The sequence below is a fragment of the Bipolaris oryzae genome, assembly GCF_000523455.1.
Source record: "Bipolaris oryzae ATCC 44560 unplaced genomic scaffold scaffold_44, whole genome shotgun sequence".
NCBI classification, from domain to species: domain Eukaryota; kingdom Fungi; phylum Ascomycota; class Dothideomycetes; order Pleosporales; family Pleosporaceae; genus Bipolaris; species Bipolaris oryzae.
In genome coordinates, this window is record NW_006911320.1 from 92,801 (window position 1) to 120,551 (window position 27,751).

Consider the following 27,751-nt stretch of genomic DNA (forward strand, 5'->3'; position numbering starts at 1 on the left):
CATCGTGCTGAGATTACTTTTATCCAGAATCACCTACGTTCTCACAAAATCATTGTTTGCCCGTCACGTGGTGGATACTGGGGGTGATCACGATACGCCAATATCGGCTAAGCCCGCCTCCGCACCGATCTTGCACGTCAGTGGCCGGATCGACCCTGTCGCATCCTCACCTCTGGGTTTCTGTTCACTTCGCGTTATCGCGAGAAAAAGAGTAGGAAATCATGACGAGCTCTGAGTCAGAAGAACATGTGCAACAGTCGCGAAAACGCTCGCGCACAAGCAGCAGCGGCGGCGACAACGGGGCTGGAAAGAAGACGAGGGGACGGCCCCGTGTGGATACCCAGGATGCCACGGCAGCGGATGTGAGTGGATACTCTCCCCTTTACCGCGAACTGATATGGACTCTGCGCAATGAGGGCTGGTTCAAAGAGCGCATCAACGCTTGCGGCTGAAGATCTCGAGCTGTTGATGTGGACAAGGATCTCAGACCTGCGCGTTCGAGCCTCTGCTGGTTGATTGCGGATCATCTGTCGATTTTGAAAGCCGCTGGCTGAAAGTCATCTTACTCCGAGCTTTTGCTTTTTGCTCAAGGGCAACTCAATATGCACATTGTCGCTGACAAAGGGGCTAGCGGCGAAGAACGCAAATTCGACTTGCACAGCGCGCATACCGCCAGCGGAAAGAGACCACTATTGCCTCATTGAAAAAGCAAACAACGCAACTCCATTCTATCATTGAGCAGATGAACAACAGTTTTCATCGGCTCACTGAATCAACGCTGAAGTCAGGCTTGTTACAGCTGAATCCTGATCTAGCCCAAGAATTTAAACTCGTTAAAGAGACGTTTTCGAGTTTGACCAGAACAGCGAGTGAGAGTCAGCGTCAAGTAGATGAGGATGTCGAGCAAGGAGCTGAAGGGACAGGCCCGTGCAAACCGCCTGAGCCTGAACCTGAACCTGAACCTGAGCATGTTGGCTGGGGGTATTTTGCTGTCTCGCAGCAGCCCAACAAGGTATGTAGCGCTTGTGATGAAACCCCGCGACCGGCCATGATTCTACATCCCCTTGCAATATCCGTAGCCTGGCTAACGGTGTTGCTCAGGATCAGGCGCCACAAAACCTCACAATGCCAGACGGTTACTCTTCACACTTCAGTACTATGGCCGACCAATCGGCTCCCAGCATCATCAGTCACAGTCAATATATTTTTGGCGATCAATCAGGACAGACCCATCACGTCTCACAGCCGGTGTCCGAATCATTACCTGCTGGCATAGCAGCACACCAGGAATTGCCGTTTGGCCTGGTTCCCGTCCATGACCAACAACAGACATCGTACGAAACATCAAACTTCCATACCTACCCCAACAACATGGCAGCATCCATTATGGCTCCTGCAACAACCAGCTTACCAATACCCTCTCTGTCAGCCCCAGATCTGTCGATGCAGACCCTAAGTCCCGTGTGGACCTACAATTATAACGAATCGACTGTTGGCAGGAGGCTGGCCAGAGCAGCAGTAGAGACAGGATTCGCAGTGCTCACTCATCTCAACTACTCACCTGCGGTACGTATGCGGATCGTATGCCGGCTAGTTGAGTTGCTGCAGGCTCTTGCGGCAGCCTTTTATCATCACTCTCTTCTCCATTGAACTGACTATGAGGTTTAGGTTATCAACTATATCTTTAGACTTAACTTTCCACACTATAATGTCGAACAAATAAAGCAACGTTTTCAACAAATCATGTCGAAGACGGTTATTGAGGATCTGGACTGGTTTGAGGCGCCTTTCGCCCCCCTTGGAGGTGCAGGGACCCACTATCCACGACGAGATGCAGCAGGCAACATTATATCAAGAAAGGGTTTCTGGGGACCAGAGTGGATCGGGCCGAGAGAGAAAAAAATGGAAGGGTGGGGGAATGGAGAAGGCAGAGCAGCTCAGTACCTAAGTGAAGTGGACCTTGCTGGTTTCGAAGGCGAATGGTTTGATGCCCATGACGTACAGGGATATTTGGAGGAGCACTATGCGTGCAAGTTTAACCCCTCAAGTTCTTTTGCAGAGTGCTTGATTGATATCGAAGACGAAGGTCGAACAAACTCGTTGGCCAATATGTCACAACAGGCACAACCGAACGAAGGAGCTACCGCAAACAATGGATTCGGCATCGATACGTCCTTTGGCGGCACTCCGGCGCCCAAGTATGCGGGTGGTTTCACCCAGCTTGTCAACCACGACATTTCATTTGATCAGACGCTAGGACTGGATCTCGCGCCTGGATTCGACTACGGCTTCGCGAATAACACAAATTTTGGTACTGGGCCAGGGCTATGCGCCATGGGCGATGATTTGGACGGCTTGCAAGTAGTGAAGCAGAGGAAGAGATGCGCGTGGATTGACGTCTCGCGGCTAATTTTCGGTAAGCGCACACAATGCCTGGTTTTTCTTTTCGAGTTTGTGATGCGCAATCGACCAAACGTGGGTAAATTGCTTTGCTAACGATTATGACAGAGATAGTCAAGAATGCAGTCTGCCTTGGGCGTGGACCAGGATTCAGGCGCAAAGACGTCGACCGGGCGGTACGGGAGGCTTTGATTAAAGAGAGCTGATGATCAGTACTAGAGGACAGGGGTTAACACGCGAAACAATTGGGCTTAGATTTACTTCTTTGGTGGCATCCTGGGGAGCGCGTTTGGAAGAAAACTTGATTGCAGGATGGTATATAGCAATATGAGTGTTTGTATGCTTGTGTGGATATGTGCGGGAGTATGAGTGGCCAATTGTGTTCAGGTCTGCCGTCGCAATTTCCGGGCGTTGGTTTGGCAACTGCAATGCGTATGTAGGTAGATTGGGATGTTAGAGTAGCTGAAAGCAAGGTCACGTGCGGCGCTAGAGTAGCTTGGGGCGCTAAGGAATCGCGCCCTCAGCGATTGCCGGGGCACCGTTCACTATCACTCATACACCCCACGACCACGAAAGCTGAGGGCACCCGATCACGTCGCATAAAGGCTTCCGTCTGGGCAAACAATAGCCATAGATCACCCCTAATAGCGCAGAAGCGTTCTCGAGTGTGGCACCCACTTGCGGCCTCAAGTGCTGACGTCGCCTGCCTCGTTCCTGCAAGCCTTCGCGACCTCTTGTCCAGCCTCCACAGCCCAAAGCATATACTAGATAGCTGAGACCAAACACAAACAGCCGCAGTAATGTCGAACTCTGTCGTGGTTAGTATTCCCTGGGCTATGCACGCGTGCGCGCGCGAGCGAATGGTGCGAGGGTAAAGGCAGGCTTGCTAACAGCGACCACCAGGGCGGAGTCTACCAGCAGATCATGGAGAAAGTCATCCAAGCATCGCAGAATGACTTTGAGGAGTCCGGCGTCGACCAAAGCACTCTGGAAGAGATGAAGCAGGTACGTTGCAACCTGGCCAGTATCTTGGCTGTCGCGCCTTTCCTTGCCTCGGTCGCAGCATGGCAGCCATCGCGCCTCTATCCCCGCGCCACGGCGGCCGTGGTTTCCCCCCCAGTTGAACTTTATCGGATATCTGGTCGCATCGTTTCTTCTGCTCGCTGCGACAATGGCGCGATGGCTGCCTGGCTTTGGGGGGTGATGGGCGGCTGAAAGCGGGGCTGAGTTGCCGGTCGGTCTGGCAGCTTTCGGGGGCGACTCAGTATTTGGGTCGCCTTCTTATAGCCCCTGCACAGCTCCCCCACCCGCCAAGCTCCGGGCATCCTTTCCTGAACCGGCATAGCTCATCATGTGACGGCCCTCTAAGCATTCTGCCCTCAATCATGCTTTTATTACCATCAGCCACTGACCATGCATAGGGTTGGCAAGAGAGATTGTCGGCGCTCAAGATTGCCCATCTGCCATGGGACCCTGCCCCAGAGCCTATCCGCCAGCCGGCTACACTGCCTTCTAACGGCAAGGTCGATAATGAGATCCCGCCATCCGCTGGGCCAGTAAACGCCGAGGGGGGGTATCAGCAACCTGTTCCCAACTACCCACAGGCTCAACCTGCGACCAATGGATACAATGGCGGTTATGACCAAAATTCACAATTGGCGCAACAGCGGGCTGCTGTTCTGATCCAGCAACGCGTGCAGCAGCAAGGCAATGTACACCAGCAAAACTATCCCAATATGCCCCAACAGGGCCATTTGCCCCAGATGCCAATGCAAGGTCAGCAGCAGCGCATGATGGCTCCTCAACAGCAGCAACATCATCAACAACAACAACAGCAACAGCAACAGCAAATGTCCCACCAGCAAACGCAACAACAGCAAATGCAGCAGCAACGGCCTCCGCATCAAACCCAGATGTACCCATCGCAGACGGATGGCCCGGATGATGCTCTGGCGGACTGGGAGGCGTTCAAGGCTGCGCGTGCTGCTTCAGCTGTAGAGCGCATGGCAGCCGATGACTTTATGCGTGCTCGTGTTGATGCCATGGCGATGCGCCAGGATAGTGGTTTAATGGTGCCTCTGGATTCGATGCCGAAAGGCAAGAAGCGAAAGGCTGCTGTTCGCGTCCTACAAGCCGAAGATGTTGCAGCTTCAACTAGTACCCCCCCGCCTGCTCGTTTTGATGGCGACGACGACGTCAAGCTGGAGGAGGATCCCGACGATGCCATCAACTCTGACCTCGACGATTCAGAGGACGAGCTGAATGACGGTGACAATAGCGACGATGACATGGTAGACTACATGCTGTGCACCTATGACAAGGTCCAGCGTGTCAAGAACAAGTGGAAGTGCACTCTCAAGGACGGCATCCTCACCACGAACAAGAAGGAGTAAGTCTAGTCCCTACAGAAATTCGCTTATCCGTTGCAAGCATATTGACAGGCGATAGGTATCTCTTTCACAAGGCAAATGGTGAATTCGAATGGTAGATGAAACTACCAGCAAACCACACTAATACCTGTGGTAGCTGAACTCGAGTTCTGAACTCCCCTTCCTTCAGCGCGCACACAAACGGCACAGCACACGTCCCCACCCAAGACGCAAAAAGCCCCCTCACACAATATGGACAACTACCATTTGTACACTACCAAGACATGAATCAACTTCCCGTTACTCTCTCTCTCTCCCTTTTCGTTTTCTTTCCTAATGACCGTTATTCTGGCGTCTTCAAAAAAACCAAACGCCCGGTAGCCTGAACGGCAACAAACATACTCAGAATGGATACCTTTATTTTTTTTTCACGCCGCCCCGGTCAACCTTGCTCTTCTTTCCTTTTTTTTTCAGAATATTCCGCGAAAAAAAACCACGCGTATACATATGAACAAAAATTTCATCCTCAAAGGAAAAGAAAAGATAAGAACAATTCTATCTCAAACATTGGGAATGGCAAAATCCCGACGTTTATCACTTGGTCCATTGATTAGGGTTTCCACAGATTGATGTCTCCCTTTTGCTTTTCCAGTTGCTTTTTCGATTGAAGAAGTGGGGAGGGGAATTGTTGCCAAAAAGTGATGGATAGAAGAAGAAGGTGAAGCTGAAGAAGAGGAGTAAGTTCCTACTGGTTGGCTCTCTGGAATTCTACAGCACAGGCGTCGTCTGCTTTCTTTTTCCTCTGAGGTTTTTTTTTCTCTCATAGTTTTCTTTCGGTATGAATGTCCCATAGGTGGATGTTCATTTCTGGGTTTATTTTCATTGCTTGAGCTCTAGTATCAAATGGGAGATGGAGGAAGAGCAAAGGGCGGGGTTCTCGGGATGATAATGCAGTTCAGTAATCCATTCATGAACTCTACAAACGCTTTTCGGATGAGTAGATTGAGATATGAAGTCAAAGCTGTGCATTGAGGTCTTCGTTTTTAGGGCTTCCTCTATCCAGTTTGATATGGGTACGAACGTGTAGCTACTTAATCTGACAAACAAAGAGACCAGTAGCTGTAGACGAATTCAAAATGAGCATATACTCAAGACTTGATTCTCATTATATTTGATGTATATTCCATCTTCTTTACAGCGTATCATGGTCACTCGTTTCATCACCCGCAGATGCATTCTGCATTATCGTCTCGTCAATATGTCCCGCCTCCACCTCGTCGCCATCTTCATCCATGAGCGGCACGAAGCGGAAATCCACAAACCCGTTTTTGCCAGCTGCAAGTGATCCTGCACCGCCGGCACCTGGACCAGGAGCGGGACTCTCAACTTCAATCATGAATTGCAGACTCAGCACACCCTGCGTGTCTGCGCGTATGCTGACTTTGCTAGCGACGCTCATTGCGCGTGCAGCCTTTTGTATCAAGCTAAACTTGTAGCTTGAGCGGAAGACGGTGTCGGGGTCACTCAGTTGAAACCTCTCGAGGAGGTTTGTTGGAGGGGCCGCGGCCGTGTCACTGGCCGCGTTGAGATTTGTGGATGCTGGGGTGCGGTATGCAGAGGGTTGAGGCTGGTTGTTGAATTCGACGCGTGCGGAGCCGAGTGTGCCCGATGACGAGAGGGCGAAGAAGGGCTTCCCACGCACGGTCTTGGCGTACATGGTTAGCTTTTCTGGGCTCGTGGAGGATAGTTCTTGGATCGCGTCGTAGAGCCAGCTGCCTCGCATGATGACCTTGAGCATGAGGGCATCGCGGTCAAAGGGGATCTCGTCGGAGTATTCAGGCTTGTAGGTTGTCAAGTCGCATTGGGTGCGTATACTCAGTTCCGTTAATGTGACTGCTAGCGGAGAACCCTCGCCCTGGTAACTAATTCGACACATGTTATTCATGCCGTTCATTATGTTGTTGCCTGTAAAGGCAGTGCTGGTGGGGTAAGGCGCGTCGCGGGCCCATGGTGGTTTGGAATTGGCGGGGTCGGTGAGGCCGAATATTTGCAGTGTCTCGAGAAGGGCAGGTAGCGATATTTGGAAGACGGGTGTAGGTTCGGATGCATCGTCAGAGTCGTTGAAGGTGTAAGTTGTAAAGAGGGACTTGTCAAGGAAGGCGGACGCTATTGTTTGGTTAGTTTAGAAACGGCACAGATGAACAGGTACATCCGTACGTACCTTCCATGACACTTGCTTCATCGACGGCAAGCTTGAGACCTATGTCGCTAATCTGGACATGCGCTTTGTTGGAAAAGGCGATGCAGCGCAGCAGCTGGTACAGCTGACGTGCCGAACTTGACACGGCCGTGAGAACGGGCTGATCCTGGTCATCCATTCTACTGTAGTGTGATTGCACCTGAGGAAATAGTTATGGGGGTGGTAAAGCTGTGGTCGAAACGATAGTGTAATAGTGTATGACGCATGCAGATTCGAGCGTCTTGAACTTTTTATTGGTATTCCATAAATTGTACACATAAGAGGTCCCTTCCCAACGCCGGATGGATATAACACGAAAACTAGACGTATACGCCGACTGCGCAAATCATGTACACAGCGCCGAAGCTGCTCACGGTCAGTAGGGCGGAGGCGTATCGATACTGGAGGCCACGTACCCGAATGCCAGTGATGCCGGGACTCCGAGAATTGGCAGGTTGACGAGCGATCGGTCTGTAAGGATATGTGTGAGTGACTGTGGAGTGAATACAAGAGCGGACGTATTAGGCATACTCAAGCCAAAGATGGTGGTCAGGACGAGGGCTACGCATGCTGTTAGTATAGCTCTATGCGAGCACCAGAAGGGTCCGGGGCGCAACATACATGCAGCCAGCAGTGCAAAGCCGACAGTGAATTGCGTGTCCTTTCCGATGGTAGGATGAAAGGGCTGGGAAGCAGCAGCCTCCCAGACATCTAGAAGCGGGCTCGACATTTGTGCAGTATTGGCAATTGGAAGTTGATTCGGGAGTCTCTCGTGAAGCTGCTGCCGTGGCCTCTGGACGGCGGTGTTCTCTGGCCGCCGCGTGCTGTGATTGGTTGTCGGCCTGTCGGTCAATGCGGAAGGCGCGACTTGCCCTGACGTTTGCTCAGTCAACCACCAGGGCAGCGGAAGGCGCGACCAGACACGAGAAGGCGCTTAACACCGCAGAAGGCGCTCAACACCACATCATGGCGGGCGCAACTGAAGACAGTAAGTGCGCAGCTTCTTCACCCCCTGAGTCCTCCTTGTCCGCGCCCACTCGGCCTTGCACGCCTGTCGCGCACCTAGCATGCCGTCTCCCCGCAACAACATCCCGCATCTGCGCGACCTCTTGGGCTATCCCACCTCTCCCCCATCCTCACCACTCCCCATATCCACTCTCGCTTCACGTGACTCTTCTTCGGGTGTACCCTTGAACCTGCAAAAAGCTGACCCCTCGTCCCACCCAGCCAAGCGCAAAGCGACCACCGATCCTCCCAACACCTCACCCAAGCGCATAAAGCATAGCCCACCTACACCTGAACAGACCGACGACGCCCCCGCGCCCCCAGTCAAAAGGATAGTACCCTTTCCGGAAAAGCCTGCGGTTATCGAGGAGCGCAATGGCGAGATTGAGTTCAGAGTCGTCAACAACGATGGCCGGAGGGAAAGCACAATCATCTTGACAGGCTTGAAGTGTATCTTCCAGAAACAGTTGCCCAAGATGCCCAAGGACTACATTGCTCGTCTCGTCTACGATCGAACGCACTTGAGTATAGCTATTGTGAAACACCCACTTGAAGTGGTAGGGTGCGTGGCCACCTGTTGCTTCCCGTTTGTGTAGTATCAAACGCTGACTATCATGTACCACAGAGGCATAACCTACCGCCCCTTTGACAAGGGCCAATTCGCCGAAATCGTCTTTTGCGCCATCTCATCGGACCAGCAGGTCAAGGGCTACGGCGCCCATCTTATGTCGCATCTGAAGGACTACGTCAAAGCTACATCTAAAGTCATGCACTTCCTCACCTACGCCGACAACTACGCCATTGGATACTTCAAGAAACAGGGCTTCACCAAGGAAATCACACTGGAAAAGTCGCGATGGATGGGTTACATCAAAGACTACGAGGGCGGTACCATTATGCAATGCAGCATGGTCCCCAAGATCCGCTACCTCGAATCCGGTCGCATGCTCCTCAAGCAAAAAGAGTGCGCAAATGCAAAAATAATGGCCGTAAGCAAGAGCTACGAAATCCACTCGCCGCCAGCCCAATGGACAAAGGGAGAACTTAAACCCATCGACCCCCTCACCATCCCCGCAATCAAAGACTCCGGTTGGTCCCCCGTCATGGACGAACTCGCCCGCGCCCCGCGTCACGGACCCAACTACAACGCCCTCCTCCACCTCCTCAACGACATGCAAAACAACAGTAACGCCTGGCCCTTCCAGCAACCCGTCAACAAAGACGAGGTTCTGGATTACTACGATGTCATCAAGGAGCCCATGGACCTTGCTACTATGGAAGAGAAGCACGAAAAAGATCTTTATCCTAACCCAGAGGACTTTATCAGAGATGCTAAGCTTATCTTTGATAATTGTCGCAAGTACAATAATGAGAGTACGCCGTATGCTAAGGCTGCGAATCGACTTGAGCGTTACATGTGGCAGCGTATACGTGATATACCGGAGTGGTCGGTATGTATTACTATTCTTATTGCTACTTCGAGGGATGGCATGTTTACTAACGTGTTCGCAGCATTTGGAAGGGGAGATGACGGGAAAATGAGAGGGGACGTTCTTTTTTTCAATCAGTCGCTTACAGGAGTTGGGTGAGAAAAGGATAGGGGATATGTTGTGTATTACTTTCAGCGGCATTGGGCATGGTGTACGGTGTATTGGTGTTGTAGATTGAACTCGGCTTGTATATACCCCCTTGTCGTATGCTATTCTATCGTACTAGTATGTTTTTGTGTCTTGAGGTGTAGAAATCAGTCATGTGTACCACCCCTTTACGCATGTAATGCGTTGCTGAGTGACTAGTCGTTCAAAAGGCTCAACCAGCTATTTAACTAATCTCCCGTGCGACGAATCCAGAGTGGTTTCGTAGGGAAAAGGCCATTTCACTCAGCCGTACCTGTGCCTAATTTACAAAACAAAACAAAACAAACAGAGTTAGATTCGGGGTCCCCGCTTCTCTCAGCCCATCCTTCGTTTGTCTACGCGCAAAAAAAAAGAAGAAAAAAAACAAAATAAACCATGTCCCTCAACAGTCGTACGATTCCCAACCTGACCTTTGTATGACAACTCATCACGATGTGAACACCTTAGCAGCTTTTCAATTTAGCAATTTCCTTGTTCTACCCCTTTCGATTCTAATTGCCAAATACGAGAGAGTCTATGCGTGTAAAGTACATATGTATGCTCCGTCACATGGGAAAACTTTGGCAGCGCCTAACCCATACTTTACCCCGTGTGCCGAGACCTCACCATGTGGATCCCGTCCCCTCCCTCCCCCTCAAATACCAAGCTTTTGGGAAATAAAGGGGGGGTTAGGTTTGCGGAGACTAAGTCGATGGGGGTCACGAAGCACGAGATCGCGGTGGGTGTGGGTGTGCACAGTAGTCTGTCTGGTGAGAGAGACTAGATGGGACGTATGCAATCCGTAGAGTATTGGATAGTAGTAGTTTACTGATGCGACTCAGCTAGTTGGTCCCGCTCGATTGGGCACGGAGGGGCGTGATGCTGAAATGAGCATTCTGTTCGCTCTGCGTAGTATGCATGATACCGGATTGATACTTTTCAGCGTGCCTTCTGTCAGGCATCCAAAAGGAAGGATGAAGGACGGGGGGGGTGGTTAAGGCGCTGGGCTATTATGTACTGTAAATTGTAAGTAGACGTAACAGCGGAAAGCCGCCCGATGCCGAATCGAGACGCAACGCCCGAGTTTTGCGGGGTTTAGCCGACGACCTCCGCGTATCGTTGTGCCCCCTTCAAATCTGCGATACTCGAAAAGGAAAACGAAGAGGCGAAAGCGTTGGAACTAAGAGTTGTTCCAACGGATGCCTGTGATGTAATAAGGTTCTTTTCCTGAAGATTGGAATGAGAAATGTAAGTAATGGTGGAATCGCCGGTACCAAACTCACACAAAAAGGGATTAAACCCATAGTAGATAGCAAGTAAAGTTCTGGGTCCGCTGCGGGGAAAAAAAAGGGAAAAAAGGGTTAGGTAGGGCTTAAAGCGGGAAAAGGAAGAAGCAGTGCAGTCAGTGCCATACATACACGCCGCGGATCTCTCGCTTTCTCGCTCTGGCTCTCTGACGATGATGATGATGATCATCATCTGGTCTCACCATGCATATAGCCATAATACGGGAATCTCTTTCCCTTTCCCACTACCCCTCCTCCTTCCGATATACTACAAATAGTCCAAAAGGCATTTGCAGGCGAAGTCCGCAAGCCGCGATTCGGCGCTTATACCGAAATGCGCAACCTTGGTGATAAGAGAGTCCTAATCGTTGCTGCAGGTCACCATGTAAGACCTTAGTGCCGACCTGGCTATCGGGATGGCTTGATGGATGGTGGATGATGGCGGCGGCGGGCGGTTGCTGTAGCACCACCGAGTGTGGCCGAGAGATAACTTTGTTTCGGAGTCAAAGCCAATCCGAATGCAACTTTTTTTTCTGCTCGTTGGTTTACAGGCTTGAATGTTGCGTCACATGGCCCCGTATGTTAAGTAGTTGGTGCGTGGGTCAGCACAGGTGCAGGGTGGAGGTTTTGCCACAAGTAAGCGGGTACTAGCCACAAAATCCCGAAAGCAAGATGCTTTTTGATGATTTTCGGCCGGGTCCTTGGTTCGTGGTGCATAGATCCCGTCCTTTTTCTGTTGGTTTTCCCTGTGTACACGTGCTTTTGGCCTTTTGGCATCGTGCATGTGGAGTCCCGTTGCTTTGGTATAGCCAAGGAAGAAGTCCCTCGGGGAAGACGACGGTGGTTCGTGCTGCAAGGCCAGAGGCTGGGTGGGGAGTAGTGGATGGGAGGCCGAAAAGAGATGCTCAACCGAGGAGGGGCGCATATTCGCCGCCGCTTATCACGGCTAGGGACATGGCCCAGCACGTTCATCTCCGTGATTGGCCAATGCGCGGGCTGTCAAGGCTGGGGAGCAGATAAGAACCCGGCAAGCGTTACAGAGGCGCGCAGAGGCGGCCGGTACTGCGAGCACTGAGAAGAGCGAGTAAGCGGTCCCCAACCACACACTATAGCCTTCTGGAAAGCCCAGACAGGCGGGCAGACCAATCGAGGCCCGCGATACTGTGCTGTGCCCATGTCCAAAAAGGCAGTTGCCAAGTGACATCTTGGACCGCCCGTATGGCTGTTTGCACTGTCTGGGCCGGCGACGGTGCGAATCGCCCTCCACTTTGGCCGTAGCGCGAGCCACGGTGCGAAAATATAATTCCCCGTCCTGGCCGGCTCGAGAGAAAGAGAGAGAGCCAACAGTTCTTCATTGTTCAACCTCTTGCTGGGAACTGCCCCCCCTCTTGTTGCCGCTTCGTTGCCATGGCCGATATCCGCGAACCGCACAATGCCTCTCCGCAGGAGGGCGTTGCGCGCAACAATGACCCGGCACTAGACATTGCCCGCGAGCACCAACACCCTCACGTGCACCACAGCCCTCGCGCTGCCCACCCAGACAACGTCGTCTACACAACGGGCACCACCGACGAGAAGCCGAGCGAGTTCCTCTCCGCCAGCGCTCAAGACAGCCATGCTCACTCGCATCCGGTTGTTGCTGATGAGAAGCATGAGCTCGGAAAGAACGGTGGTTACGACTACGAGGTCGAGAAGGCCACGCGCAGCTCTTCCGACCCCGACATGGAGGGTGAAAAGAGGAAGAAGTGGTATTCCCCATCATCCCTGTACAAGAAGTACAGGCTGCCTTTCCACATCTTGATCGGCGCGTTTTTCACCGGGTAAGGCGCAACTTTCTTGTCTTTCAATCGTCTCGCGCATCGCCCGCGTCTAACAGACCGAATAGATGGTGGATTGCAAGTCTGATTGAACACCGCAATGACAAGAACTGGATCATTCCCTTCTTGTTCTGGCTCGCCATCATGATCCGCTTGATCACCTGCCACATCCCAATCACCGTCGTCACCAAGCCCATGCACTGGGTCTGGACAAATACCGGAACTCGATTTGCGAACCTCATTCCAGAGAAGCTGCGCACGCCCTTGGCGGCTCTTCTCGTTGTTGCCGTCATGATTGTTGGATCCTTTGCCAGCGAGGAAAGTGAAGACAACACTCGTGCCAACCGTGCGGTCTCCCTGTTTGGTCTCTTGGTCTTCATCGCCGTTTTCTGGGCTACTTCGCGTCATCGCAACAAGATTGTGTGGCATACTGTCATTGTCGGTATGCTGCTCCAGTTCATCATTGCCCTCTTCGTTCTCCGCACCACGGCTGGATACGACATTTTCAACTTCATCTCTGAGCTTGCCCGTGAGCTGCTGGGTTTCGCCAGAGACGGTGTCGCCTTCTTGACCACTCCGGAAATCTCCCAGTACCAGTTCTTCTTCTTCAGCGTTATCCCGGCCATCATCTTCTTCGTGGCCCTTGTCCAGCTCATGTTCTACTGGGGCATTATCCAGTGGTTCATTGGCAAGTTCGCAGTCTTTTTCTTCTGGTCCATGCGAGTATCTGGTGCTGAGGCCGTCGTCGCTTCCGCATCTCCCTTCATTGGTCAAGGTGAATCCGCCATGTTGATCAGGCCCTTTGTCGCCCACCTTACCATGGCCGAAATCCACCAGGTCATGTGCTCTGGATTTGCTACTATCGCTGGTAGTGTCCTGGTCGCCTACATTGGTATGGGCCTCAACCCCCAGGCTTTGATTTCTTCCTGCGTAATGAGCATTCCCGCTTCCCTGGCTTTCAGCAAGCTGCGATATCCCGAAACCGAAGAGACCCTTACTGCCGGCCGAGTCGTTGTTCCCGATGACGACGAACACAAGCCTGCAAACGCGCTCCATGCTTTTGCTAATGGCGCCTGGCTTGGTCTCAAGATTGCCGGTATGATTATCTCCACACTCTTGTGTATCATCGCCCTTCTCAACTTGATTGACGGTCTCCTTACTTGGTGGGGCCGCTACATCAACCTGGATGGAGACTACGATTTGACCCTCGAGTTGATTCTCGGCTACTTGTTTTACCCAATCGCTTTCCTCCTCGGTGTATCCCGCCAGGGCAATGATCTCCTCCTTGTCGGCCGCCTCATTGGTGTCAAGGTTATCACCAACGAGTTCGTTGCTTTCTCCGATTTGGTCAGCACAGACCCCAAGTCACCATACCACAGTCTGTCCCCTCGATCTCGCGTCATCGCCACCTACGCTCTCTGCGGTTTCGGTAACGTTGGATCGCTTGGTACTCAGATTGGTGTGCTCAGCCAAATCAGCCCGGGCCGCAGCGGCGACGTCTCCCGTGTTGCCGTCTCAGCTCTTATCACGGGTGTCTTCTCTACCTTGTCTAGTGCGACCGTCGCGGGTCTCGTTATCGTAGACCAGGCGAAATTCAGCTCAGGCTCATAGACCCACAAAGGCTCGAGCGTAGCGCTATATGAGCGCCCTGTTTAATCAGTTACATTTTTGGTGCTACGATAAAATGTCATGTTTCTTAGTCAGTTATTTGGTGTGAAAGATACCCACCTCAATTCATGGAGCTCCACTACCCATAGACGAATTGATGATACTACCACTTCACTTACTTTTGCCTAATGCCTTGTGTGTGATATGAAAACGATGTTGAATTTACGAGTCGCAAGAGAAGCCAACTAATCATATATGAATCGTTTTCTTTAGCTCTTCAGTCAGGTATGTCACTGCTTGGCACCGCCCTTTGCTGCACGACATATTCCCCTAAAGAGGTTAGATTACCAATTCGAGTTAGATGTCAGTAACGACGTTGCCAGGCTGATCGAAAATCATCCCCCACCCCACAAAACACACCAAATGCACGCGGCTTTTCAAATATTCGAATGTTTTCTCATTGTATCCAAGACATAGACGACTCCCGTGCTCCGTATTAAAAACAACCCAGGCGCGATGCGCGCCGTATTCCAAACCAAACATAACTCCCTCGAAGGATATATAAGACTGAGCGGGTTCGTTCCTTGAATCCCATGGGGTATCATAAATCATCAAACTTGCGTTGTCCATTGGACGCTCGAAAGGCCAGTTCTGAATTCTAAACGCCGTGTTGCAAATGCTTCCGAGACGCCTCGCTTGCTGAAATTGGACAAGAGAAGCCATGAATTGGGATCCCAGCCGTATAATTGACAAATATTTCCGAGGGTAGATGTGGAGATCCTTCTCCCTCAACGAGAGGAGGAGCGCGTCACATACCCAAAACCGAGATGTGATACTTACCAACTTACCGTTGCGCGTAGAGTCGGATGAATGCTACCAGCTTCATTGCGCAAACCGGTAGTTCTGATGTCCGTGCTAGACTGTAATTTGTGTTGAGCCAAGTGCTCTTTTCCTGCTTGTGCACACGGTACACAAACTGACTTGAGGGTCGTACTGCATTTACCGGATAGTCATCTGCTTCACAGCGCTTGGCTTTGTGGAAGCAGAGCCGGCAGCAGCAACCGAAGGCTGACCAGGCTTCTTCTCGAAGATCTTCCAGAACTTGAGCGACTCATCGGCGGCAGCAGTGGCGAGCATCTGGCCATCAGGGCTGAGGCAGCTGTGGAGAACACGAGACTCGTGCGCAGGAACCTCCATGTTCTTGACACCAGAGGGGTAGCTCCAGATGCTCAAGCTGTTGTCAGGGAAGCCACCAGTGCTAACAATCTCCTTGTAGTGGGTGCTCCAGCGAAGACTGGTGACCTGGGAGTCGGTAGGGATGTGGTTGATGCGCGCACCAGTTGTGGTGTTCCAGAAGTAGATTTGACGGTCGTTGGAACCACCGCCAGTGGCAAGAAGGTTTGATTGCCATGGGCACCATGAAACAGCCTTGACAGCAGCACGGTGGTTGGTCTTGGTGAACTTGGGAGCAGCAAGAGCACGGGCATCCCAGATGTTGACCATATTGTCGTTGGCGCCAGTGGCGAGCTGGGCACCGTCGGCGCGCCACTCAAGACCGCAGACCTCACCAGTGTGGGAGACAAGCTCAGCAATCTTGTGCTGGGCGACGCGGACATCGTGGTTGTAGACAAGGCCAGAGCGAGCACCAGTGGACAGGATGTGCTTGTTCCAGCCCATGACACCAACGCGGGTCTCGTGGCCGAACATGCTGCGGAGCTTGGTCTGCTCCTCAACATCCCAGATCTGAACCTCACCCGTACCCAGACCAACACCGACGTATGCGCCATCACCCGACCACTTAACGGACGAGATGTAGGTGTCGGCGGGGCATTCGAGAAGGGAAGCTACTGACCCAGTGTCGGCTGACCACACATAGACGGAGCGCTCGAGGCCGATGGCGACTTGGTTGCCTGAGGACCAGTCGAGGAGGTTGAGGTAGTAGTCATCAACAAGACCAGGGGCATCGAGGACGCGCTCGGGTGCAGATGGAATGCGGCGGCGGCTCTGTGCGTTGACGCTGCTGGCGGGCTTGAGGGGACGGTTGTATTGGGAGCGAAGGTCGATTGGCTTGGATGACTCTGGAGGCGCGGGCTTGAAGGCAAGAATGCGTGTGTTGTTGTTGATGCCGCATGCTGATGCGAGTTCAGACTGGTAGGCGGCCTTGCCAGGAGTGGCCTTTGATCGTGATCGGCTCTCCTCGTCCTCGTCTTCCAGACTCAGGCCTTCCAGAGAAAGCGCTACATCCTCCTCGGAACCACGTCCACCAAGATCGAAAGCACTGGCGGCGTTGGCAAGTACTGCTGATCCCTCAACCTTGGAGCTGGATTTGGGACGCTGCTCGTTGTCAAGCTTAGTTGCGCCAGTGCTGCGGATGGCCTCGCTAGCCGTCCGGTTGGGGATGAAACGATCAGCAGAGTTGTATGCGATGCGGGTCTTGGTTGGACGAGCGCGGACGGTCGTGGCTTCCTTCTTCTCCTTCTTCGCTTTGGCGGCAGCCTTGGTGGCAGCGGCAGTGCCGGTTCCGGAGAGGGACCATTCTGATACACCGAGCTCTAACCGGCGGGGAGTGTGTGAGCGAGCAATGTTGGATTTGGGGGAGTCACGGGTAGTCTTGGTGACGGAGCGCTGGAGGCGGGCCATGAAGTTGCCGCCATGGATAGACTCTTGTGTGTGGGCATCGGGAGTCTGTGTTCGTGGTGTGCGGGGAGAAGGTGTCAGCGGCATGCGACCGCCAGCGGTGCGAGTGTTGAAGACGGAAGAGGTCTTCTTGACTGGAGTCAAGCAAACTGTTGGAGTTGCCATGACTGCTAATCTCGAGCTGGACTAGTGGGTTAGCTAAGTGTTCATGATCCGTATCCGGAATGGTAGTCCTACAGTATGGGCTTTTGGGGACTGCTATGTGGTTGTAAGGATTAGTGTTATACAATGCTGTAATCGATGCTTTTGAAGTATGGATTCGAAAGTAATTGACTGATGTGCAGCCTGAAGATGCAATGCAGGAGTGAGGAGAGTGGTAAAGCGTGTGTGGTAGTGGACATGTATGAAGGCAGGTATGGGAGGCGTTTAAGTATCCTTTGTTTACGCTTGCGTCGACGAGGCAACGGCAAGCGAGACCCTGTGCGGGCTCGACTGGGCAACGGAGGCCAGATGACATCACATGACCGGCGGTGCCACGGCGTGCGGAAATGACCGTAAATGCACACCCTGGCTGCTGCACATCAAGGAAGGCGGTCTGCTCTGCATGTGCATGTCGTGATGTCGTCCGCTTGCTTTGCCGCTGGCCTGTGACGCATCGCATCCCCTCCAATCTCGACCCTAAATTGCCCTCACTGCCCTCTCCCCGTCTGCACTGCTTGCATACATATATTACCACTCCCTGCAGCATTGCAGACGCTCTCTCCGCCCTGCTCTTGCGTGGTTTTCCCGCTCTGCTCCCTGTGCTGTGGCTGAGAAGGATTGCCTGCGCCCCCGTTCCTTCCGTGTGAGTCGCAGGGCTGAGTCGTGTCTTTGGCGGGTCGGCGCTTCCGTTTCCAGTGCAGGCGGTGTCGGGCGGCAGTATGCACGGCTAGCCAACCCAACCTGGTCAAACATTCTAGCACTCTACGTAGGGACAAAGGCGTATCCTGCCCACGCGGGCCTTCACTACATATTCACCACTCACTAATCCTCACTCACCATCCATGGCTCACCCAGGCTCTCGATCCGCCTTCCCACCCACCACCCTCACTCCCGCCACCACCGCTGCTCCCTCACCCGCCCTCTCCCACTCGCATACGCCCACACCAGGATCCGCCGGATCGAGCAACAACACCTTCCTCATGTCTGCAAGCCCCGTTAGAAGCCGGAGGTCAGCCGTGGACGGCTATAAACCAAAGATGATCTCAACCATTGGTGCCAAGCCCGCCTGCCTCGTCAATGCCTCAGTCACCTACGTTGGTGACGACCAAATATACGCCTTTGGAGGCTTTGATCAGTACACAGACGAAGGTGCGTTGGACATACAGTGGTGATTTCGGGACCGAAAGGCCTGCATATGCAGGTTTGCGGGTGTGTAAGCGGTATAGGGACTCGATGCTAACTTTTTTTCTCTAGTATACAACCACGTCCTACGCCTCAATCTCGTTACCCGGCAATGGAATCTGGTCGACAATTATGGCGATATTCCAGGCGTGCGAATGGGTAAACCTCTCTTCCTTTACTTTCACATTAGCCATTATCTCACATCTCGATATAGGACACACCGCATGTCTTTGGCAGGGTAATAAGCTTCTCGTATTTGGCGGTGAGAACGAGCATCGCCAACATCTTGCCGACGTCATTGTCTTCGATCTCAAAACCGCTCATTGGACACAACCGGAATTGAACGGCCCCATACCACGCGGCCGCGCTCGACACTCTGCAGTAATCTATGACGATAAGCTGTATATCAGCGGCGGCCAGACTGGGCATGACAGTGTCTTGGATGATATCTGCTACTTGGACTTGAAGACATGGACTTGGTCGCGAACATGGAGATTTGTTCCTCGATACGACCATGCCAGCTGGATCTGGAATGGCCGCATTTGGATTTTTGGCGGAATCAACGACGAGATGGAGAAAAGCAATGAGATTTGGTGGCTTGATCTCAGAGGGAGCCCCGAATTCGAGCACGCAATGAAGTATGGGACTGGTGATCGACAACTCACTTCATCTCGTCACCGGTATCCCGTGCCGGCTTCAGGTCAACTCGCCACTGGCAGTACAGGTTATACTGCCAACTCAAGTGTCCAGTCTTACCATGGAATGAGCTCCAGCCGCTCACCATACGTTGCTCCAGGATCCATATCTTCGCTCAAGTTCCATTCCAGCCCGAACTTGCCTTCGCAAGCAGCAGGCACACATTTCCACCTTTTTTCATCTGGCTGCATGCTAGACTTCGTCACACCTGCTGAGCTGAGCTGCGAGACCAGCCTTTCCAGCCTCGAGCTTGACTCGTTGCGTTGGCAAAAGCTAGCCGAGGGAAAAGATTTATACAGCCCAAATTACCGCTGGCATTATTGCACAATGAATCCCGAAGGTACACACGCCTGGCTGCTAGGTAGTCCAATTGAGTCTGCGAATGATGGAAATCACAACGGCGAATATCTCAGCGACGTACTTGCCATTGATCTTCGCAAATACGGCATCCTTGGTAACGAGCTGGCCTCGGACACACGTTCCAAGATGATGCCTTCTTCCGACGCCAACGTCTCGTCTCACCTCAGTGGAATTGGTGCCGACCTGTCCTTGACTTTCGATCAGCCACCTGAGAGCGGCAGCGGCGCAGATTTTATAATCACTGCAGATCCCGATGACGATGACTACAGCGACATCGCCGGAGCTGATTCCAACGGTTCATCAACTGCTGTCGCACCTACTTCACGCCCAATACACGTTCACAAGCTCATCCTGCACGCTCGCTGGCCACATTTTGCGCGTTTGTGGAATGCACAGATGGCCGAGTTTCATTCGAAAAAGATGCATATCCCCGAACCCTACTCCGCAGTCCGCGCCTTCTTGTTCTACCTCTATACCGACAGCATTGCGCCTAACCCACAAAACGGCCCGACGCTGAACGATGTTGCCGGCATGCTCGTCATGTCCAATATCTACGACATGCCTCGCCTCCGCCTACTTTGTGTCAATCGCTTAGGCCGAGAGCTGGACATTGAACACGCAGCCATAATATGGGAGCGTGCTGCCACGGCTGGCGAGGAGTGGCTCAAGCAACGTGCAGCTACCTTTTGCATGCAAAACTTTGGCCGCGTCGTGCGCACCGCCGGCTACCGTAACCTCAGCCCCGCAAGCCTTATCGAGTTGAGCTGCGAAGCCTCTCCCGAAGCTCGTATTGTCGGTGGCGACGACCTGGATCTTTTATCCCAAATTACGGGCCGTTCATATAACGGGAGTAATCGCAAACGCAGTCTAGGTAGCACGGGCGTGCTGACGGGTGGTGAAGAGGATGATATTGAGGAGGTTGAAGATGATGGCATGGACGTCAATTGAGAAGGCATTTGTGAAAAGCAAGTGCTGGTATCATGGCAAGCACTTTTTTATTCCCCCTCCCGTTCTCTGTTTTTCCCCATTCATTAGCATCATGGCGCGGCGCTAGGGTTTTTCTGTTTCTTTGGTTGGGAAAATGGAGGAAAGTTTAATGGATTTGGGCGTTCTTTTTCTTTCATTGGAATTTATGCATTGCGAAGGCTGGATGAGGCGTTCTTTTTCTTTGGATCGCTTTTGAACTCTTTCTCTTTCTCGTCTGGTAGTTGAGCTTCTCTCCCCCTTTTCTAATGATTACATGATTAAAACACACATGGACTAGGTAGTTCTAGATGTGAAGATTTTGATTATCCCATTTTTCCTTAGCACATGTTGTTGTCAATGACGCATGTGCATATCGTTATGTGTAGCGACGAATTAATGTAAAGCACGATGCCACGAATGATTTGTGGGACAAGATTGGGGAAAAGATGAACAATGTCAAACTTTGTAAAAACAGTGATGAATGTGTTCCAGACCCAGAGTCGCGAACAAAGGTACGACGATACACAAGTCTATAGCATTTGGAGCGAAAGATTCCCCCACCTTGAGCTTTAAGAAATCAAGCCATAGCAGTATCGGCGTCCGTGGCACCTAAGGAATGCATATTTCTGAACTATTTGACATCTGGAACATTGGATATTACATTACAGTTCCAACTCTCCTACTAGCATGCAGCGTGAAATTCAACGCTGGAAAAAAGAGGGCGTGTGAAATGACAAATTCTTCATCGTCGACGGTCGCGGTCACGATCGTCCCGACGATATCGATCCCGGCTCCTGTCACGACGGCTGTCACGCCGGCGGTCGGGACTGCGGCTTCGCTCTCGCCTCCGGTCATGATATCTGCCATCGTCGCCATCTCTCCGGTCGCGTTTAGGGCTGCGGCTGCGGTTGCGCTTGAAGCGATCATCGTGATATTCTGTTCTTCGTTCGCGCCTTCGTGTGTCGTCTCTCCGCACGTCTCTGCTGGTGTCGCGCGTCCGTGGTGCTGCGTCTCTGGATGGATCGGAATCAGCAATCAAGTTATTGACGACAGAGTCAGACATGATTTGGCGCCCGGGACCGTCGCGGTACTGCCTCTTCCTCTCGAGATTATCGATACCACCGAATCCACCCGCAGCTGACCTCCTCTTCTTGTTTGTCACGTCTCGCCAATCATCTGCAATTTTTGACACCGATTGTGAAAAGTCGACATGTATGCGGTGATCGTCGATCAAGACGCCGTCCATCTTGAAATACGCCTGTTCGCAGTCTTTCTGATTGGCGTATTCGATAAAGGCGTACTGCAGGCTGTCACCTGTGCGCTTATCTCTAATGACTTCGCAACTGAGAATCTTGCCGAAGCGCGAAAAGATGAGTTCTAGATCCTCGTCTTGCGTCACAGGATTCAACTTGCACACAAACAGCACGTTTTCCGGCGGTGCAACTTCGGCAAATGGCAGATCGCCAACCATCTCCAACGTGAGAGCTTGCGCGCGCGCCTCGCGTTCTCGACGGACCTTTTCAAGCGCTTCTGGATCGTTTTCCTCCTCAAGATTCTCATCGTGGGCGACACGGACTGTAGCGAGTTGCGCTGCTGAGGGTGCGGGGCTTTCGGGTGGCTCAACGAGGCCGGCGGGGTCATCGTATGGATCATCGAGAACGACGGTATGCAATATGCGAATGTCTTTGAGTGGCTGACCTTGGTCGTCGACGTATGCTGTGTTGATTTTCTCCAACGTATCAAATCCCTCAACGACTGTCCCAAAAATGGCAGCCTTGCCATTGAGATAGTCAATGTTTGGCCCCAGTGTCACAATAAATTGGCTACCAGCAAATCGCTCGTCGGGGTCGTCCGGGTTTGGGGCTGTTGCCATACTGACTGTGCCCATCTCCGTGTGCTTGAGCTTTGGGTTAAAGTCTGGAACAAACGTCTTCTTTGCGGGTTGCGAGGGGTCAAGCAGGCCCCATATCGAGCGACCACCATCGCTGTCTTTGGCACCAGGGCCGATGGGGTCGCCTGTTTGGAAAGAGAAGTTTGGCTGGACGCTATGCACGGGCGCAAAGTTGTAATACTTTACTTTGCATAGCTTGAGGAAGCTAAGGCGACAAGCTGTCAGTATCTGTTGTGTGTGCTCAGCTTGGGAAGACAGCGGGATAGAGCATGCAGGATGCAGGTCAAAGAACGCGAGGCGCGCGTGGGGATTGGATAGACTTACTTTTCACAGCATCTCGGCGCATCTTCCACCAACAAGTCGATGGTGATATCCCCAAGTGATGTTTCTAGAAGCACAGACATGGCTTGGGCTATGTTGTGCGGAGAATCAGTGTTTGTCGCAAAAGTGGGAGTTGAACGCGACAGATTCGGGATTGCGACAGCGTGACTGCTTAGTCACGATGATGTATTGCCCAAAAGGGCCTAGCTCCAGGTACGGAGGTTTTGTTTTCTCTACCTCCAACTTCATCCTTGTGGGGCAGTGCGCTCCAGAATGCTTGATAAGCTTTGATATATTGGCTAATCTATCCATAGTTTTATTTAAACCTCTCTCCGAGAACGTCATTAAATGCAACCGTAACATGCAGCCACTGCCAGACTGACAGCTCAAGTCTGGTATCGGGAGGGCGATGTACCATATTACTGCTGTTGGGGGGACAGCCTAAAAGCATTAAGATGTTTCCGGAAGAGCGTGGGGTTCTTGTGAGAGGCGGCCCGTTGAGTGTCACCCGCCGTCTAATTGTTGTGCTCAGTGATCCTTGTCCAGCTATACGCAAGCCGCTAGGTTGCATACTATGCACATCGATCCGAATTCCCCGGATCCGTCATGCCAGAAGCATCTATTAGGCGAGAATCATCATGGCTTACCGACAGCCGATCACTTGCTGCGCGTCATCACTTCCCGGTAGCCGTTGGATCCTAAATGTGGATACTCATGTACCTCGCTTTTCGTCCCCTAACTAATTGAAACTTTGTAATGCAGACTGCCTCAACAATTTTTTTCTTTCAAAGACTGCTACGTAATCAGTATATCTCATAGATTCCTCACCTACCGCGACCATCTCTTGCCGATAGCATAGACATGATTCCATGCCCATGCGTAGGACACGATAGTGGACAATTTCAAACGCAGTAACACTATTCCTGCAAGGATGGGGCATCGTCACGTCACGTCACTTATCTAGACTTTAGAACTACTTCATCTGGAGATATGCAGCACTGGGAGACCCACGAGTCTTGTAATCTTTTCGTCATTTCACGACCGTGACACTATGAAAAATCGAGTAGACAGTCCAAGTTACCACGGTCGTGCAGCAGGGGTTCAAAGGCTAGAGAGGATCCAAATCAGCAAATCTCTGACGTTTTCTATCGATGAGTGATCGTCTCACCGCGAAGTCTTGCCTCTAAACATGGCGTATCAAAGTTTGCTCGCTTCTTGGCACCCAAATCTACCAGGTTATTGGTCCGTCGCCCAAAGAGACAATACAATCGACGCGCTCGTCTTTTCAGCACCAGCATGGTACCTCTTAGTCAATGTCTTTTTATCATGCGCTCTCTTTCGATCGGCGACACAGCACTCTACATCGATTCAGCTTGGGCCAAGTCCACAGTGCCGCTGTGTTCTGCATTCAGGATGTACCACACCAGAGACGAATCTGTAATTTTGTCCAGATACGCTTTGCTGTAGTGATCACGAAGCTAGGGTTGTTCGCTAAAAGTGATTGCATCAGTTATCGCCATCTGAATCGGGCATAGAATCCGCCGGAACTTTCCTGCCGGCGTTCCCCGTATATCCATCCAGCCTTGAGTTATCGGACGCAGTTCCGGTATTCTGCATGACTAGTTGGAATCGCAAAGTCAAGGATAAAACTTTGGCGATCATCAGTGAGGGTCGTTGGGTAAGAATGAGGCGAATACTGAAGGCAGATTACACATGAGTGTAGTTTCCGCTCCAATTCTGGCGGCAAATCGTCTTTTCCGAGACATTCCGATGAAGAGGCATTGTTTGCCGTAATAATATTGACCTTTTGGTGAAAAGTCGAGTTTGGGCGTTTTATCCGGCCGCTTGAAAACTAGCCCAGTCAACACCGCCATGTATCTGTTCTGCCGATCCAATACCTTTGTGGAATTAGCCCCTTCATTCTTTTCAGTATCTATCCCCTTCCAGGTCATAGTAAAGTTTGTATGCTTTCATTAGACGATTGTTATGTGAAGGTGGCCTCAACTCCTTGCTATATGTCCCGCTTCCGCGGTGGTACTATGCAGCCTGCAAACAATCGACAACCCTTTCGAGATACTACGCAGTTGCTAGCGTATACAGATAGTTGCTGGCCTCACCAGGTTTCTGGTCGACGCCTTGCAGTTGTGTTTACATGATGCTCCTGAACAGAGGCTATCCGGCTATATTCCCCTTGGTTGAAATCTTTCGTCGAACCCGAGGCTTATGGATAACACGCAATCCAGCATACGGTGTTTCAACTATTTTCATTCTCCGCGGCGCTTTGACATTACTCTTTTTGAGATACGTGCTTCATACCCCCTGTTCACAGAGCGGTCACTATGCATGCAGGTTCCCGCAAAGCTGTCATCTTGCTGTCGACATCGACAGGCAATCCAGTAGATTAGAAAACTCGGTGGCCGCTGAAATCTCAAATTCCATATTTGCAAAACACTCATTCGCACTACTACTGCCACGTCGATTCTACTACAGCTCTAGCCACGCGTTTGACCATACATTCCAGTTTCGCTGAGACTGGATCTACTGTTTTTCTAAGCTATAAGAATCGCCCCTCTAGTCGTTTGTTGTATGACCCGCTCACCGGTTGTCTCCCCTCTGCCCTTGAGCAACATTCATGTTCTAGACATTGACAGTTCAGCCGATTCGCTCTGATCTGGCCACTGCCCACAGCCTACTCTGAACGAGTCCTAAGATACCCCTACAAGGAACAAACGTGTCAACTTTCTTCTTTTGTAAGTCGAGAAGCTTATTTCTTTCAATACCGATTCAGCTAATTTTATCAGTAGGACCCATGTCCATGTCATTCGTGGAGTACGAAGGCCAGCGTCCTTGCCTATCGCACAACAATCCATATCAGACCTATATCTATGACGACCGCCATGCTTCGTCAACACTTGGTCACAACACACGAGAGAATCCTCGCAGCTACCCTGTTGGTGGCCCAGTTGGTGGCATGCACACACGAGCCATGATGGGTGGAGAGGACCATATGGTAGAAACTGGTCCTGTAAGACGTCGCATTGCAGTAGCGGTAAGTCAAGTACAGATACTGGGAATTCTTATCCGGTCCGCATGCGACTGAAATAAGCTGTTACATCTCTTTTTATGAAACATCTTGGAACATCGGATTGCTGATATTGAGTACAGTGTGCGCGTTGCCGTAAGAGAAAGATTCGGTGCAGCGGTGACCCAGGTAACGGGACTGGTTGTCTCAACTGCCGGGCGGCTGGAGTCGAGTCAATACACTGCCAGTTTCATCGAGTAAGTAGGTTTTGAAAGTCCATGACTTCGCGCTAACAATTACAGGTGGGGTCTGATGTCGTCCACAAAGTCATAGATAATATCAACATAGCCCACGGCTTGAACAACATGGCAGGTGCACAGCAAATGATACCTGTGTATCAGACAGGAGGCAACAACACCTTTTACCAGCGCGCAATACCTATTCAATACTCGCAATATCCAACAATCGATACAAAATCAACATATGCCCCAGCTTGGACTGTTCCGTTTCCCGAAGACGCCTCGCCTGTGGAGGCATTTAACCTGGAACAACCACCAGGATACATACCAAACACGGCATCGATGACAAACGCAAATATATACGGGTCCTCATATCGAGGAAGTGATCCAGGGGCGAGATCCCTGGGGGGTGCATGCTTCGACCAAGAATCATTCAACAGTCTGCCCTGTGCTACTTCAAATGGCCGGGTAACTCCATCCGATATTTCTCCCCTAGACACTGGCATGTCATCTCTCCATCTTTCTCTGCCCGAGAGACCTCGTCCCCGACAAACACACCCATCAGAGCCCAGCGTCACTCGAAGACATCTACCCATACCCCAGCCTAACCCAGCTCAATCCAATCGCAACGCTGTAGATAAATCACAAGACGAGCGCCTCCGATCTGCTCGGGTAAGCGGATCTTCCGCCATTAATAACAGGGGATCTTTTGCGAGGCCGCCGATGCCTTGGGTGGTGGAGGGAGGCAACCAAGCAAATGTATCAGGGGTGTCTCCCACAAACGATGCGAAACAAGTCATTGCTCAACCCAGATTGCATGATGGCACAGAAAACCCAATCAGCTACTTTTCCACCACGGGGGACATAACTGCAACAAGTACGGGTTCTCAGCTTGACTTGGCCTTTAGCACCTCAGGTCTTCTCGATGGAATGAGCGCATCTGCACAAGCCGCCGCATACTCCTGTGTCCGTGGAAGTCACCATATTGCACCAGGAGACCCTCAGTCAAATATTCACAGCTTTGAAAATACGCACTCCACGAAGCGGAACTCCACGGTTAGCGACTTGCCGAGCAACCACCCGTTAGGCACCACTCATCGCTATACTCCGTTGAACCACTCCCCGCCTCAGAACTCATTCGGCAGCCGCAAACCCCATCGTGAAGCATGTCATGGCCGAAGCACGCGGTTGCAGCGCACTTCCGTAGGCAGCCTGAAAGCCAACTACTAACAGTGTCCGATCTTTTGAGCCTCTTTGGATGAATCAAGCTCAGTGATTCTTGCGATGCTTCCTGAATCCGCATCCGCTACTGGTGGTCGGGAGTTGGCAGTTTTGTTTCGGATCAAGCTTGGCCTTGGTAATCCGATACCAAATTTCTATCCACATTTAGTCCGACGAAGCGTCTCAGAAAGCACGAACTTGATTCCTAGTATTTTCCACATTAGTGAAAGTAGACCGCTATCTCCCTTCCGGCGATCAACGGACATTACTGAACCATCTTCCTTGATTTTTCTGTTACCATTGTCGTTCTTATTGCATTTGTGCTCATTCAATATGTACCATACATGCTTTCTGCAATTTCCGTCTGCTTCCAGCATGTTCTTTTTTTTTGTTCTCCAACCACATCTTGTCTTCATTGCGCTTGCGGATTTCTGTTTTTTCGCGCACAAACCAAGTATCGTTACTCCCCGTCTCTTCTCAGGAGAGAGACACAACGCCAGGGCCACTCTTTTCGCAAAAGTCTTTTTTCTTTGTCAGCACTCGGACACACTTGGTGTGTATATCGGCTGGATTACGCATGCATAACTTGATATGAGGCACGAACAATTGTGTACTAGATACTTTTGTGTCGATTGATCCTATGCAGATATGACTGGTAGAGAGCAATGATAAATA

The 27,751-nt window shown here is 51.6% G+C and overlaps 10 protein-coding genes across 10 annotated transcripts; 6 read left to right on the plus strand and 4 right to left on the minus strand.

Moving 5' to 3' along the window:
* Nucleotides 1-221: 221 nt before the first annotated feature.
* On the plus strand, nucleotides 222-2,606 carry COCMIDRAFT_35701 (uncharacterized protein; the record flags this gene model as incomplete). The annotated part of the gene is made up of 5 exons (XM_007688579.1): nucleotides 222-362; nucleotides 632-1,012; nucleotides 1,102-1,566; nucleotides 1,669-2,416; nucleotides 2,509-2,606. The coding sequence occupies 5 exons, from the start codon at nucleotides 222-224 to the stop codon at nucleotides 2,604-2,606; spliced, it is 1,833 nt and encodes a 610-aa protein (XP_007686769.1).
* A 594-nt stretch (nucleotides 2,607-3,200) lies between these two features.
* Nucleotides 3,201-4,888, plus strand: COCMIDRAFT_35702 (uncharacterized protein; the record flags this gene model as incomplete). Its single annotated transcript, XM_007688580.1, has 4 exons — nucleotides 3,201-3,218; nucleotides 3,304-3,405; nucleotides 3,822-4,789; nucleotides 4,849-4,888. The coding sequence occupies 4 exons, from the start codon at nucleotides 3,201-3,203 to the stop codon at nucleotides 4,886-4,888; spliced, it is 1,128 nt and encodes a 375-aa protein (XP_007686770.1).
* A 1,073-nt stretch (nucleotides 4,889-5,961) lies between these two features.
* COCMIDRAFT_4250 (uncharacterized protein) lies at nucleotides 5,962-7,147 on the minus strand (the record flags this gene model as incomplete). Its single annotated transcript, XM_007688562.1, has 2 exons — nucleotides 5,962-6,935; nucleotides 6,991-7,147. 2 exons carry the CDS (start codon nucleotides 7,145-7,147, stop codon nucleotides 5,962-5,964), a joined length of 1,131 nt encoding a protein of 376 aa, XP_007686752.1.
* A 181-nt stretch (nucleotides 7,148-7,328) lies between these two features.
* On the minus strand, nucleotides 7,329-7,738 carry COCMIDRAFT_92064 (uncharacterized protein; the record flags this gene model as incomplete). The annotated part of the gene is made up of 4 exons (XM_007688602.1): nucleotides 7,329-7,374; nucleotides 7,425-7,479; nucleotides 7,540-7,569; nucleotides 7,630-7,738. 4 exons carry the CDS (start codon nucleotides 7,736-7,738, stop codon nucleotides 7,329-7,331), a joined length of 240 nt encoding a protein of 79 aa, XP_007686792.1.
* Nucleotides 7,739-8,075: 337 nt separating this feature from the next.
* On the plus strand, nucleotides 8,076-9,555 carry COCMIDRAFT_4252 (uncharacterized protein; the record flags this gene model as incomplete). Its single annotated transcript, XM_007688563.1, has 3 exons — nucleotides 8,076-8,575; nucleotides 8,639-9,464; nucleotides 9,526-9,555. 3 exons carry the CDS (start codon nucleotides 8,076-8,078, stop codon nucleotides 9,553-9,555), a joined length of 1,356 nt encoding a protein of 451 aa, XP_007686753.1.
* Nucleotides 9,556-12,322: 2,767 nt separating this feature from the next.
* Nucleotides 12,323-14,343, plus strand: COCMIDRAFT_92144 (uncharacterized protein; the record flags this gene model as incomplete). The annotated part of the gene is made up of 2 exons (XM_007688603.1): nucleotides 12,323-12,735; nucleotides 12,801-14,343. 2 exons carry the CDS (start codon nucleotides 12,323-12,325, stop codon nucleotides 14,341-14,343), a joined length of 1,956 nt encoding a protein of 651 aa, XP_007686793.1.
* A 996-nt stretch (nucleotides 14,344-15,339) lies between these two features.
* COCMIDRAFT_92147 (uncharacterized protein) lies at nucleotides 15,340-17,142 on the minus strand (the record flags this gene model as incomplete). The annotated part of the gene is made up of 1 exon (XM_007688604.1): nucleotides 15,340-17,142. The coding sequence occupies one exon, from the start codon at nucleotides 17,140-17,142 to the stop codon at nucleotides 15,340-15,342; it is 1,803 nt and encodes a 600-aa protein (XP_007686794.1).
* Nucleotides 17,143-18,020: 878 nt separating this feature from the next.
* COCMIDRAFT_25311 (uncharacterized protein) lies at nucleotides 18,021-20,364 on the plus strand (the record flags this gene model as incomplete). Its single annotated transcript, XM_007688569.1, has 3 exons — nucleotides 18,021-18,327; nucleotides 18,433-18,519; nucleotides 18,575-20,364. The coding sequence occupies 3 exons, from the start codon at nucleotides 18,021-18,023 to the stop codon at nucleotides 20,362-20,364; spliced, it is 2,184 nt and encodes a 727-aa protein (XP_007686759.1).
* Nucleotides 20,365-21,124: 760 nt separating this feature from the next.
* COCMIDRAFT_35708 (uncharacterized protein) lies at nucleotides 21,125-22,677 on the minus strand (the record flags this gene model as incomplete). The annotated part of the gene is made up of 2 exons (XM_007688581.1): nucleotides 21,125-22,478; nucleotides 22,598-22,677. The coding sequence occupies 2 exons, from the start codon at nucleotides 22,675-22,677 to the stop codon at nucleotides 21,125-21,127; spliced, it is 1,434 nt and encodes a 477-aa protein (XP_007686771.1).
* A 2,732-nt stretch (nucleotides 22,678-25,409) lies between these two features.
* COCMIDRAFT_92058 (uncharacterized protein) lies at nucleotides 25,410-27,085 on the plus strand (the record flags this gene model as incomplete). Its single annotated transcript, XM_007688605.1, has 3 exons — nucleotides 25,410-25,643; nucleotides 25,760-25,873; nucleotides 25,919-27,085. 3 exons carry the CDS (start codon nucleotides 25,410-25,412, stop codon nucleotides 27,083-27,085), a joined length of 1,515 nt encoding a protein of 504 aa, XP_007686795.1.
* Between the last annotated feature and the right edge of the window lie 666 nt (nucleotides 27,086-27,751).